At 38.0% G+C, this 15,738-nt stretch overlaps 1 protein-coding gene across 10 annotated transcripts in view; it reads right to left on the reverse strand.

The window, feature by feature from the left end:
- The window catches only part of acot7 (acyl-CoA thioesterase 7), a 138,593-nt gene that overhangs the window by 29,573 nt on the left and 93,282 nt on the right, over positions 1–15,738 (reverse strand). For 9 of the 10 annotated variants that reach the window (XR_012383685.1, XR_012383684.1, XR_012383686.1 and 6 more), the window contains one exon: positions 6,197–6,381. Coding sequence is in view for 7 of the 10 variants with exons in the window: in XM_068222932.2 (XP_068079033.1) it covers positions 6,197–6,381 (185 nt within the window). In the remaining 3 variants the exon portion in view is untranslated. Of the gene's footprint in view, positions 1–6,121; positions 6,382–15,738 lie in introns of all 10 variants that reach the window. The other variant, XM_073909340.1, reaches the window with a different exon arrangement.

Below are 15,738 nucleotides of genomic sequence, written 5' to 3' on the forward strand. Positions count from 1 at the left end.
ATCAAGTGTTATTTTCCTAGGAATAATATTTCTAAAGCAGCTGTAGACATGTGATTCAAGATGCCTCTCAGACGGAGAACGAAGTCAGACGCATCGCTCAGGTGTGAGTTTTTCCATAGACTTCAACAGAATATTAAATCTGATCTTCGATTTGTATTTTATATTCAGGTCAGGTGATTGGCTGGGCTATTCTACCTTATTTTTCTTTCTCTGAAAGCATTTGAGAGTTTCCTTGGCTGTGTTTGGATCATTGTCTTGCTGAAATGTCCACCCTGGTTTTATCTTCATCCTCCTGCTCATGTAGATGTCGAACTGAACCTAGTGATATTTGTTTACACTGACTAAGGGCAGAGGGTTACTACTACTGAGAGATTTCAGCTGCTGTCTGGGCTTTCACTACCTAACTTCCTTTCTTCATGTGTTCAATACTTTTTCCCTGTGTCATTTCATTTTATTATGCATAACTTAATCTGTAAACTAACTAGATTTGTTTTCTTTGCATATATAAATTTCATTGGTTGTTACCAACATCCGGGGAAAATTTCAAGTCAACGGTATCTTTAGAAATATGTTTTCTGTGAAAAAGGGTGACGTGTTCAATACTTATTTTCCCCACTGTAACACACTTCTATCTAAACATTCTTTGATTAAACTGATTAGATTAAAAGTGTGTAGATGATTAAAAATAAAAATTACAAAACATTGTACTTTGCTGTTACTCAATTTGTGCTACATGTGGTGAATTTGAAGGTAAATGTGTTGTTATCTACAGTACTAATATCTTGAGATTTAGCTGAAAAGTCAATGTGAAAATAAATGCATCTGATCTTACGAAAATAATAACCATTAATAAAATGAATTTGCTGTATTTTATTCTACATTTTCAATATAAAATCTTAATATTTTCAATGATCATTAAGGTCGTTTTGGATCAGTGTGTATAAGCAACTGCAAGTGGGTTGAGAGTAGTGTATTGATGGCGCACAGTGTGACTATTATGAGTTTTCAGTAGGGAGCTGAGAGTGCCAGCACCTATGGAGCTTACCTTCTGTCGCAACCATATCGGAGGCGTCTCGACATGCCTGCTTACAGCCAAAATGATGATTGATTGGCCTTCTGTTCCAGCATGAATATCTGTCTGCAGCCGGTCTTATGTAAATGCCTTGTTTGATGCACAAGTCATGGAAAAAGTGCTCATGTGGGGTCTTGAGGCAACTGATTTTGCATTATAGCAGGTGTTTACGTGACAAAATATTTATTAGATAATGACTTATATGAGATGATTTGCCGCACTTAAATTACAAACTATAAAACACATGGAATTAGGCCACCCTGTTTGCTTATAAGAGTCTTTAACTTGAGTATGATTTTTCAGTACTCTTTCCATCACTGATGGTCGCCTAGCATTCTACAAACCACCGCCCCCTGCCAAACCCCACCCCCGGTCTGTGATAAAATTTTCGGTAACACGTTATATAACTACACACCAAGAACCATTCATTAACCATAAGCAAATAGTGAATGTGTTACCTGTTAAGCATTAACTCTACATTAATAAACATTAGTAAACTTTTTATAACTGCTGATACAAATGCTGAATTATTGACTTACAACAACATCTATAATGTGTTTAATAATTGTGTTTTCATACTTTGTTAATGATTGATTTGTCATTACTAAATTAACTTTTGCATTATTTACCAACCAGTTACTTAAGCATAGTAGGTTGTTTTATTAAGATCATTCAGAATGAGTTAGTAAATTATTAAAAAAATATTAAAATTAACATTTATAATTCTTATTATTCAGACATATACTAATACTTAATTTGTATGTTAATAAATGCTTTATTAACTCAACTTCATCCAGTTTTGTGACCTAATCTAAAGTGAGAACTATGTATGCTTTATAAATCCATTTTAATGACAATTAAAGGCTTAACAGGAAAAAAAAGAACATAAACAACATTATTTATTACTATTCGTTTGAAGATACACAGATGAAACTGTACTTGAAATTAAAAATTAATTTTTGCAAACTAATTAAAAATAAAATTACTGTACAGTTTAAACATTGCATCTTATTATATTGCTAAATTATTATATTGTTGTTGTCTTTTATCCAATTTTATGTTATATTTTGACACTCCTGTTTTTTGGCAATGCTTAAACTTTACAGTAATTTTACTTTTTAGATATGACTTCAAAGATTATTGTTCATTTGATACCAAGCCTTTAACTGTCATTTACAAGGGCTTTATAAAGCATAAATAGTCCTCACTTTAGATTAGGTCACAAAACTGCATGAAGTAGAGTTAATAAAGCATTTATTAACATACATAGTAACCATTACTATATACCTGAATAACACGATATATAAATGTTGATTTCAATAGTTTATTAATCATTGATTAACTCATTCTGAATTATCTTAAAAACCACCAACTACTCTTAAATACAAATGGTTTGTAAATAATGCAAAACTTCAAGTAATGAAAAATAAATCATTAACAAAGTATGAAAGTACAATCATTAAGCCCATTTTATATGTGGTTGTAAGTCAAGAATAGAGCATTTATAGCTGCTGTTATAAACTGCTTACTAACGCTTATTAATATAGAGTTAATGCTTAGCAAATAATGAGTTCACTAGATACTGGATACTGATGGGCATAGATGTATATATCTATGAGTGACGGGAAGCTATGCTAAGGTTAACTAGCTTAGTATATATCTTGCTGTCTGCAAATGACAGTAATTTAAACGTACCATAAAACTCCTATAAGTGCATACAATTCGACACAACTACACAAGCATCTTTTTAACCTTTATAACCGAACGTTAACGTTACTCTGTCAACAGTCTATTGTCTTAATTACCGCGCTAACAGAGCTAACTTACGTAAACAGAGAGCAACAGATTGCACACGTCAATAATGCAGCGTAATGGAATAATATACCGATTAAACTCCGCTTTAAATATGCTACAAGTTTATAAACTGCCTCTGGAACCCAGTTCAGATACAAACAATTATTTAACAAAAATAGTAATGCAGTAAAGTATTTTTCGCTCTGCCAAGCCTTCTCTGTTGCTGTGAGGAGCAGCAGCCTGCGTCAGTCACCTTTTACCCCGCCCCACAACTCAATTACTCACGCGGGCATGCACTGTGGTCTCATGAGGAAACGCAGCTTTTTGATATTGTGTTTTTCTTGTTCCCGAATACAAATAATTTTTCAAGTATTTGTTCGAAATAAGTATTGGTAAAAACACACTATTCATGCTTATGCGAATACCGTATTCGGGTTCAGCTCCACCCATAATATATATATATATATATATATATATATATATATATATATATATATATATATATATATATATATATATATATATATAAATTTTTTTTTGCTTTGCATCGCACCTCCTGCGATGTGACTATCGCGGATGCGCACATCGCGATTTCGATGCTGAAACGATGTATCGTGCAGCACTAGGCTGTAGCTTCAATTTTTATTTTGTTTTCATTTTTAATTACGCTCACATCCTGAATTTTTCCCTCATATGCATAATACAGACCTTTATGTCTGCTTCTGTCTGTCTGAAAGCAGTAGGCTTTGTCATTTTCCAGAAATTATTCACTATTTCCCTAGGGAGAACATAAATTCATAGGGGAGCGCTACGGCTGATACTGAAAGCTTGTCAGAGAAAGAAAAGAGGGGGCTGGGACTTTGCGAAAAGTCAGTTGTGCCTCTTTCACACAGCAAATGTTAGGGAAAAAACAATTAAATAATCAACGTTTTCATAAATTGTTTTTATTTTATTTATTAATCGTATGCTATTAGAATGCTCCAAGCAAGTGTGTTTTAATCAAGTGCCACAGATTCGCTGCTCATCTGTTGGGATACAGAATCATGAGAGAGAATTTCACTGACCTGAAAGCTCCCATGAGAAAACCCATGACATTCCCCTATTCCCATGATATATGGCCATTACTCAGACCCTTCAGGATTTTGCAATTCTGCGAGCACTGATTTTAAAAATAGTGCTTTACTGAAACATGTAGACAGAACGGGACAGAGAGTAAGTTCCCCCTTTTACAAATGAGTCAATAGCATATTGGTTTTATCACAGCTTGGACAGTAATGTCGAGTTGCATGATTTTAGCCCAGACATTGACTCGCCGACAGCTTTTGAGAAATCTCAGACAAATGCCTGAAAACACAGGCAAATCGCTGCACCATTGAGATATTTGGCTTGCTAATTATCTGGAGCTGTCGGCGATTCAAAATCATGCCATGCGAAATGTGTTCTGATTGAAATCAGATCACCTACAGCCAATGAGAAAGCAGCATCCACTAGTATGGGTTTCTACAGGCCAGCTGGAAGATGGGGTAGAAGTTAAAAAGATATACTACATGACCTTGTTTGGTTCTGAGTTGTAGTTTTCAGACTGAGACAAAGTTGTCTGCGATTCTTCCTATTGTGAAGTCATGCAGTGTGAAACCCCCTGTCACCGATCCATCTTGCAGTGTAAACAAAGCAACGACGAAACGATACTTCAGATAGTCATGCAGTGTTAAAACATCTGTCTCACGACTACTTTGAAAATCATGTAGTCTGAACTTGGCATAAGTGGGATTGAGCTCAGGCGCATATACAGTAGCAATAGCATTTCAACTGGGGCAGGACATGTCAGATACTAAAGATCTTTTAATTAATCAAAAGATTTGATGAGAAACATAAGTACGAGGTGACATCCAGGAAATCGTTGATCCATTTAAGATGGAAGTGACAAACTGCAAACTTTGGACTGCTTGTTTAAACCATAAGTCGTTCTCTCAGAGAATGACAAACCCTTGCTGTAGCTCTGATACAAAGTATCATTCATTCATTAATATTTTTTCAGCTTAGTCCCTTTATTAATCTGGGGTCGCTACAGTGGAATGAACCGCCAACTTGTCCAGCACGTTTTTACACAGCGGATGCCCTTCCAGCTGCAGCCTTTCTCTGGGAAACATCCACACACACACACACATTCACACACACACTCATACACTACGGACAATTTAGCCAACTCAATTCACCTGTACCACATGTCTTTGGACTGTGGGGGAAACCGGAGCACCCGGAGGAAACCCACACAAGCAAGGGGAGAACATGCAAACTTCACACAAAGGCGTCAACTGACCCAGCCGAGGCTCGAACTAGCGACCTTCTTGCTGTGAGGCAACAGCACTACCTACTGCGCCACCGAATTACCTACAAATATTATTTATAAAAGAAATTCAAAAGCACTTCAGTGTTTGGGTGCTCTAGGGTAATTAGTCTACTATTTGTACTGAATTGTGTATACTCCATGCAAAGTGTGAAGTTGATTGGTTGGGTTTAGTCACATGACTCAAAATGAGCTTGTGGCACTTGGAAAAAGTTGAGATGTTTTCAAGTAGTCGAGTGGCATGTGGACTCCCTATTTGAGCTTCTCCATTATAAATAACAAACTTACATTCACAAAAGACAAGATGTGTGAACTCCTCTAAAGTAACGTTCTGATGGAGCTACAGCACCAGTCACTTTACAGATTTACAAAACAACATTCCAAAATGTGGCGGCATAGTGGCTCAGTGGTGAGTCGCCTTACAACAAGAAGGTCACTGTCTCGAGTCCTGGCTGTTTCCAATTTTCCAAACAGTCCAAATACATGCCATAAGCGAATTGTATGACCTAAAATGAGTGTAGTGAATGAATGTATGTAAATGTGAGTGTATGGGAGTTTCCCAGTACTGGGTTGCAGCTGGAAGGGCATACGCTGCCTAAAACATATGCTGGAATAGTTGGAGGCTCATTTCACTGTGGCGACCCCTGATAAATAAGGAATAAAAAGGACGGCCAATGAGGGAAGGAATTATAAAACGTAACCCTCTTCATTCTGTGGGCTTGGATCTGCCCTGTTCTGCGATGAATGGAAAATACAACAAACTGAAAGGATCACCTTCAGGAGCACAACTTCAAATAATTATCCATTGTCTTTTGTGCTGCCTTGTGTTAGGGAAATTTCTTGAAATGTAGGTCACCAAGTTCTATCTCACGCACAACACTAAGAATATAATGCTTTCCAGACAGCACCTTTTGTCTCAGAGACGTTGATTATATTTTCATCAATATGCCCACATCACTGTACATAAGCTGTGCATTACTCACCTTCAGAGGAGGCACTGGAAGGGGCTTGTTTTCTTTGTCCAGGGAAATGTAAGTGAAAAAGGCTGTGACCGCCCTATATTTCCCTTTCTCAGCTTCCACCAGTGGGTCAGCATCCACAAAAACTTCAATCTCCATTGACTTATTACTGGTGAAGGTCATTCGCCCGGAAACAGTAATGACACAGCCTGTAAGAGTCACATAATGTCAAGAATTACCACTCATGAACACATACGATTACATCATTTTCAATGTTTGACAGAGCTAATCGTGTTTCTATAGAATCACACTAGCTAAAGTATGTTTCCATCCACCTATTTTTATGCACATTTTTTGTATGTGATAACCGGGTAGACTAAACTTTTTATTCAATAAGAAAAGAAATTGCACAATGATGGAAAGACTTTTATCCAATAAACTTTAGTATTTGATAATAAAAATAAGTAGGGTCTGTCTTCACACAGCAAGACAGAGGCATAATATGAAGGGCTGTAACTTGTAGGCCTAGTAGAGGTGAAACTTAAAGTTATGGAAACAAGTGTCAAAAATATGTTGTCGACAAGATGGCACTGTACATCAGTTAAGGTCTACACCTACTCCAAACCTAAACCCAACCATCACATTTATTAAACCCAACCATCATCGCTATTAACGTCTACACTTACACCACACCTAAACCCAACCATCAGTTAGTAACGTCTATACCTACCACAAACCTAAACCCAACCATCATTGTATGACGTCTACACTTTACCCAACTCTTAACCCAACCGTGATTGTTTAATGTCTGCACCTCTCCAAACCCTAAAACCAAGCATTACAGTTATTAACATCTACACCTTTCCCTAACCCAACCATCACAGTTATTGACATCTACACCTTCCCCAAACCTAAACCCAATTATTAGTTTTAAATGTCTACACCTTCCCCAACCCTTAACCCAACCATCACAGTTATTAATTTCTACACCTTCCCCAAACCTAAACCCAATAATCACAGTTGTAAACGACAACACCTTCCCCAAACCTTAACCCAACCATCACTGTAATTAACGTCTACACCTTCCCCAAACCTTAACCCAACCATCACTGTTATTAACGTCTACACCCTCCCCAAACCGTAACCCAACCATCACAGTTATAAACAACTACACCTTCCCCAAACCCTAACCCAACCATCAGTTATTAACGTCTACAGCTTCCCCATGCTCTAACCCAATAATCACAGTTATAAACGACTACACCTTCCCCAAACCTTAACCCAACCATCACAGTTATAAACAATTACACCTTCCCTAACCCCTAACCCAATAATCACAGTTATAAACGACTACACCTTCCCTAAACCTTAACCCAGCCATCACAGTTATAAACAACTACACCTTCCCTAACCCCTAACCCAATAATCAGTTATAAACGACTACACCTTCCCCAAACCTTAACCCAACCATCACAGTTTTAAACAACTACACCTTCCCTAACCCCTAACCCAATAATCACAGTTATAAACGACTACACCTTTCCCAAACTTTAACCCAACAATCACAGTTATTAACGTCTTCCCCAACCCTTAACCCAATAATCACAGTTATAAACATCTACACCTTCCCCAAACCTAAACCCAATAATCACAGTTATTAACATCTACACTTTTCATAAACCTAAACCTAATAATCACAGTTATTAACGTCTATACCTTCCCTAAACCTAATAATCACAGTTATTAACATATACACCTATCCCAAATCAAAACCCAATAATCACAGTTATAAACGTCTACACCTTCCCCAAATCTAAACCCAATAATCTCAGTTATTAACGTCTACACTTTCCATAAACCTTAACCCAATAATCACAGTTATTAACTTCTACACCTTCCCTAAACCTAAACCTAATAATCACAGTTATTAACATCTACACCTTCCCCAAACCTTAACCCAATAATCACAGTTATTAGCGTCTACACCTTTCCCAAACCTTAACCCAATAATCACAGTTATTAACGTCTACACCTTTTCCAAACCTAAATCCAACTATCACAGTTATTAACGTCTTATATTATTTGCTGATTAATAAGCACCCCATGTGGAACTCAGAATCTGCGTCTCATTTTGGAGTCTGCTGCTGTCCACCGGAGATCGCATTCGGTCACAGACACATGCTTTGAGAGTCTTCCAGACTAAATGAATGAAATACGCTGTTTTCCCATCAAGGCGACCCGGGGTGCAGAAATATAATTGGCTAAACTGGTTTTGGATGGGACTAAAACAAAGACAGTTGTTCCGGCGTGTAATGCACATTTTCAAATCAGAATATCTAACTTCAGCATTGTTTTTCAGATAAACAAGAATGTTCACTTGGCATGTTTCTCAAATATCTGCAAACATATTATGGTATTTTTATCCTTTAGAAGAGTCAAAAACTTACATACAGCACCTTTAAATTACACTTTAAACTGAATACTAGTATATGCAATTTTGTTCAGTATAACAAAAAAGCTCTTATAACTACAAAAAAGCTCATAGGAGGGTTAACACCACCATATTTGCCCCATGAAATTGCATTTAATCATGCAAAACATGCCTTCTCCCACTCTCTCTAGTACAAATGCACAAACAAATGTATGTCAAGCTTCACTTTACAAGGCTAAAGATCATTTTGGGCTCCAATTTGGTTGTAGTTTTACCTAGCATTAGCAAACCATAGTAGATCACATATATGTATTTGATTTAAAGCTGTATTGACATTTCTAATAAGCCAAACAACACAGATCTTCAGATAATGCTTGCAGAGCGGTATTCTGCTTCTTTGTAAAAAACTAAAGGATTTACAGGATAAACTTTGATTAAAAAGCTTGGTGCGAAGCTCATAGTAAACAGAATGCAAATGCCACGGAGAATGAGAGAATTAATAAGGCTGCGTGAATTAGAAGGTTCCAGCTTTGTATACGCGGGGGGAGGGTGACCATGTGTCACTCCAGCCCCCTCCAGCTTTCTATCAGATGACTTTGATCTTATCCATCAAGGTAAGATCAAAGAATATCACTTGCTCCCTTTATTTATTTATTTTTTTGATTTTGCTGGCCCTGTCAGTGATGTGGCTTTGACACCTGGCGCTGTTAAACTCAGGAATGGACAAACCTCATTATCCCCTATATGTTTAATGGATTCTGGGGGAAAAAGATAATACTTAAATGTACTTTTATGAATTTAATGGAGCCCTGAGGTAGATACAGAATGGTTTAATAAGACCTTAAAACACTGAATTGCTAGTTACAGTGTAGAAAAGTGGATCTCGCTCATTTAAAAAGCATTCATGGCAATTTGCCATTTAGAGCTATTCTGAGCAAGAAAGGATGGTTGGAAATTGTTAGGTCCATTTCCTGCCCTCTTTGATGTAAATGTCTGGTCTTGATTTCCATGGAAACGTAGCCTGAGGACAGATATATTATTTTGTTCTTTTATTGTCTATCGATTCAATTCACCTGGTCGATTGTCATGCGCATCTCGTCAGAGAAGCAGTGTTGTGTGAACAGTTATATATTTTCTCCATAGGCCTGGAGGCGCTGTCATGCGAAAAACTCCAAATACCCACAAAGAAGTAACCCAGTAAATCTCCATAGTTGTTGATGAATCTCCAGCAGAAAAAGGTGGTTTGCCATCTCTAGGTTGGAGGAAAGTCGTACCCCAGGTGGAAGAGTTTAAGTATCTCGGGGATTTGTTTACGAGTGAGGGAAGGATGGAACGTGAGATTGACAGGCGGATCAGTGCAGTGGCAGCAGTAATGCGGTCGATGTACCAGTCCATTGTGGTGAAGGAGCTGAGCCGAAAGTCAAAGCTCTCGATTTACCGGTCAATCTACGTTCCTACTCTCACCTATGGTCATGACCGAAAGCACAAGATCTCGGATACAAGCGGCAAAAATGAGTTTCCTTCGCAGGGTGGCAGGGCGTACCCTTATAGACAGGGTAAGGAGCTCTGTCACCCGGGAGAAGCTCGGTGTGGAGCCGCTGCTCCTCCACATCGAGAGAAGTCAGCTGAGGTGGCTCGGACGTCTGTTTCAGATGCCTGCAGGACGCCTACCTAGGGAGGTGTTCTAGGCATGTCCCACCGGGAGAAGGCCTCGGGGAAGGCCCAGAACACGCTGGAGGGACTATGTCTTTTGGCTGGCCTGGGAAAGCCTCGGGATGCCCCCGGAGGAGCTGGAGGAAGTGACTGGGGAGAGGGAAATCAGGGGTTCTCTTCTAAAACTGCTGCCTCCGCAACCCAGCCCCAGATAAACAAATGAAAAATGACATGACAGTTAATTTGTCTCATTTAAATAATCTACACTTTTTATTTCAGTAATTATTATAAATTTTGGCAATAATGTCTATTTTTATTCTTTTTTTCTGTTATTTATTTCTGATTCGCTGAATATTTAGAGAGAGAGAGAGAGAGAGAGAGAGAGAGAGAGAGAGAGAGCAGCCTTTACCACTCAGTGGGTGCACATCTTCTAAATAGCATGAGAAAAATAGTGGATTTACATTATTTAAACAGCCTTTTTAATAACTTTAACCCATTGAAAAGAAAAGGTGTATAACAGTGTCACAATAAATAAAAATATATTTAAAAATTACATTGTATTTTGTTTGTCGCATGTAGTTAACCATTTATTTGCTGTGGGTAAAAGATGTGTTTCAATCCGACTACCAACGCAAGTATATTTCAAATGTGTGGAAAGCACTGCCAGACATGGCGCAGAACGAATCTACGCTGTTTTTCAGCCTTCCTAAAGCACAGGTACTCTCTCAATAAAATTCATGTCAGCCATAACCAATGAAACTGGAGTCACTAAGTAGACAAACATCCCTCCCAAGAGGCGAATCCACATCTATTGTAAAGTGAATTTGACACGTGAATAAAGCAAACAAACTCAAAATGTTTAACGTCTGAACTCCCCATAATAGTCACAATACTATGAAATCACCTCACAGAAAGCTTAATTTAAAATACTATACACAAGTTATGAAGTGAGCTTGGTGTAAAAATGGTATTTTGTCTTGGTACTTTGGCTTCTTGACGTAGAAGCATTTATTCATTATTACAGACTGGTTTTCAATCTCAATAGCCCCTTCCACACATACAGACTTTTCTGGAAAATTACTGATAAATTTACGGAAAAAGATCATTTGTGAACAGGCCCTTTTAAAAAATACTTGTAAATTCCTTTCCCCAAGGTTCCGTAACAGTCGTAACATTACCAGCAATTTCATTTTTTAACGCGCAAGGAAATTTACCAGTATTAGCATATACAAGTTCAGAATGCACAGATGTCAGACATTATTCATCTACTGTGGACCAATCAGAACATTTTGACGCAGATGACGCACTCGCATCCATTCTGTTTATGAAAATAAAGCCTTTGAATCCTTTATTCAGTCCCCATTTAGCTACTGCTTGTTAGTCAGACAATGTTTGTGTGTTCCTTTTTATAAAATGATCATTAAAATGCTTATGATAAACCGCTGTGAGTTTACCTGCAAGCTCTGCATTCAGCTGCGTGACGCGGATACACGCAAAGCAGAGTGCCAACCGGTGAGTCAGATTCAGTACAACACCGGTAGTCTTTTGTTTTTAAGAAGGTCTCACAAGCTGCAGCACACTCAAACGTACCTCTCGAAGTGAAATGTGTATCAGTTATTTTTACATAATGGCCCATGATCATCGCACAGACCTTTGTGTAGTCCATAGCTGTAGGTAGCGCCTCTGCCACCGGATGCTAGTGACAAAATTTCTCATATAGTTCAGTATTATGGTTTACTTCTGGGACGAATGCTGAAGTTTTAAATAAAAGAGAAACCATCAAAAAGATGGACCCCAGTCATGTTTACAAGTATTTTTACAACTTATTGATATGAACTTTTTAGATTGCTTTAGTATAATTTGTGTATGATAATAAAAATGCACAATATGTGACTTTTTAAAAGCAATAATACATTTATGCAGTCATAAACATGTTTTGACAGTTAATATAACAGTGATTTGATGCTTCATAAAAGTTGCAGACACCATTACCAATATCAAAATGTCTTTGTAAACATCCAGTTATTCTTTACACCAATTAAAAAAACGGCTACTATAATACTACTATGGTTGCTATAATAAAGACAATCCAATCTAACTGTAAAACTGAATAAACTGCTCTTGACGCATGAAAGGGCCAATCATGCAGACCAAAAGGTGTAAAGTTATTGCGTATAATATTTTACAAACCGTTTCCAATGAATTTGATGTAATTTTGCTCACATGGAAAATTGAATATTAATCAGATGATGTCATTACGCTGCTGTTTTGTCAGCCAATCGTTGCATTGCTGATCATGATTTCGAGGATCAATAGATCAGTCCTCAACACACGCAGCGATCTCAGATCAGTTCACCCAGACATTTTAATTCGATTCACGAACTTGTTTAAAGAACCAAATTAGCCAAAGATCGGTTATCAAGATTAAAAGATCCAGGTGTCACATCCGTCTGTGACCACCTGAGGGCGCTGTAGTGCTCTAGGACTTTGTAGGCGCTACAGTGCCCCAGGAAAGAACTACATTTTCACACATCCCACGCGCATACACCGGAACACTTACACTGACCCGTCATCTCATCTGTTCTGTGTTACTGTTGATTATCTGGACTATATATTCTACCATTTCACCTCAGTTTGTCATCGCGTCGTTTGTCTTCCTTGTCTTCCTGCTCCTAGTAAGTTTGTTCCTGATCTTGCCTTGTAGTTTGCCAAAGTCTAGTTCGTGTTTATCCGTCTTGTTTTGTTGTTGATTTGTTACTTTTTATTTTTGAGATTTTGTATTTTTTGTCACTGTTTTCTGCACTTAACATCTATTAAATCTGCACTTGAATCCACAATCTTTTGTTCCCGTTTTGATATTGTTTTGATCACGCAAACGTGACACCAGGATCTGCCAAATCATCTTAGATCATCTAAGAGAGCTACGACGAACAGACCCCAGGTCACACTTTACAATAAGGTTCATTAGTTAATGTTACTTAATGCATTTACTAACATGAACAAACAATGAACGATACATTTACTACCGTATTTGTTCATGTTAGTAAATGTTATTTAATGAAAATACAGTTGTTCATTGTGACTTCATGGTAACTCACGATGCATTAACTAATGTTAATTAATAATGCATTAACGATGCATTAACTAATGTTAACAAGCATGAGTTTGGATGTTAATAATGCATTAGTAAATGTTTCATTATGATTAATAAATGCTGTAAACGTGTTGTACATGATTAGTTCATGTTGGTAAATGCATTAACTAATGAACCTTATTGTTAAGTGTTACCAATAACCTGTACATTGATTATTAGTGTGACGTATAAAAAGAAAAACACAACTTGTAATAAAAACAAACACAAGACAAAAACAAAACAAAACACTACAATAGTTTACTTTTTGCACTTAAAAACTGTGGGACACGGTCCTGAAATCAGCAGATATTTGGCAGCTCCATCAAGGGCTGCATGCTGAATGTGCTGTTATAGCCTGGAAAGTAAATGTTGTCAGGGCTTCAAGAAAAATGCTTTGTTACTTTCGCCCATGTTACGTTCATCCCCGCTCTCCTCTATTGAATTAGGTCATGTTATATTAATATCAACATGACGTTGCAGATCCTGAGATGTGACTATTGCAGATTCGCACATTGTGATATCGATATATTGTGCATCCCTAATATGAATTCAAAATGCATACTCTTGATCGTCTCGGCTGAGTAAGCTATGAATAGCCTCACTTAGGATGTTTATATAAGGGTGCTGGAAACAGTGTTAGACATGTTAAAAGCATGCCACGAAGCTGACCAAACCATTACAGCCATTAAACCAATAAGGACTGCACTAACTTGAGTTCACTAATTCCAGGAAGGGATGTTAATGTTTGAAGTACAGCAAACAGAACATCTGGAAAGTATCAACATTGTACATCACCAGAGACAGCCAACAACATGGCCATCCCCTAACAAAAGCGTACACAGAGAACTTTAAAAAGGTGTATACAAGTTTTTTGCTAACTACAGTGCATCCGGAAAGTATTCAAAGCGCTTCGCTTTTTCCACATTTTTTTATGTTACAGTCTTATTCCAAAATGGATTAAATTGATATATTTCCTCTAAATCAGGGGTGTCAAACTCAATTCATGGAGGGCCGAAGCCCTGCACAGTTTAGTTCCAACCCTGCTCCAACACACTTACCTGTAGGTTTCAAACAAGCCTGAAGGACTCAACTAGTTGGATCAGGTGTGTTAAATTAGTGTTGGAACTAAACTTTGCAGAGCTGTGGCCCTTTTGGAACTGGGTTTGACACCTGTGCTCTAAATTCTACACACAATACCCCATAATGACAATGTGAAAGAATATTTTTTTTTAATTGTTGCAAATTTATTACAAATAAAAAACCTGAAAAATCCCATGTAAATCTGTATTCACAGCCTTTGCTCAATACTTTGTTGACGCACCTTTGGTAGCAATTACAGCCTCAAGTCTTTTTAAATATGATGCCACAAGCTTGGCACACCTGTCTTTGGGATTTTTTGCCCATTCCTCTTTGCAGTTCCTTTCAAGCTCTATCAGATTGATGTACAGCCATTTTCAGATCTGTCCAGAAATGTTCGATAGGATTTAGGTCTGGGTTCTGTCTGGGCCACTCAAGGACATTCACTGAGTTGTTGTGAAGCCACTCCATTGACATTTACGCGGTGTGATTTAGGTCATTGTCCTGCTGGAAGATGAACCGTCGCCCCAGTCTGAGGTCAAGAGCACTCTGAAGCAGGTTTTCATTTAGGATGTCTCTGTACATTGCTGCATTCATCTTTCCCTCTATCCTGACTAGTCTTCCGGTTCCTGCTGCTGAAAAGCATCCCCACAGCATGATGCTGCCACCAGGATGGTATTAACCTGGTGATAAGCGGTGCCTGGTTTTCTCCAAATGTAACGCCTGGCATTTACTCCAAAGAGTTCAATTTTAGTCTCATCAGACCAGAGCATTTTCTTTCTTATGGTCTAAGAGTCCTTCAGATTCCTTTTGGCAAATTACAGGTGGGGAGTGGCTTCTGTCTGGCCATTCTACCATACAGGTCTGATTGGTGGATTGCTGAACAGACGGTTTTCCTTCTGGTTCTCCTCTCTCCACAGAAGAACGCTGGAGCTCAGACAGAGTGACCATAAGGCTATTGACCTGAGGCCCTTCACTCAGCTTAGATAGCCGGCCAGCTCTAGGAAGAGTCCCGTTGGTTCCAAACATCTTCCACTTATGGATGTTGGAGGCCACTGTTAGAAACTTTTAGAACTTTCCATTTTCTGTAACCTTCCCCAGCCTTGTGCCTCAAGACAATCCTGTCCTGGAGGTCTACAGACAATTCCTTTGTCTTCATGATTGGTTTGTGCTTTGACATGCACTTTAACACTGGGACCTCATATAGACAGGTGTATGCCTTTTCAAATAATGTCCAATCAAATTAATTTACCACAGGTGAACTCCAATTAA

The sequence above is a fragment of the Danio rerio genome, chromosome 8 (genome assembly GCF_049306965.1).
Source record: "Danio rerio strain Tuebingen ecotype United States chromosome 8, GRCz12tu, whole genome shotgun sequence".
In the NCBI taxonomy this organism is placed as follows: domain Eukaryota; kingdom Metazoa; phylum Chordata; class Actinopteri; order Cypriniformes; family Danionidae; genus Danio; species Danio rerio.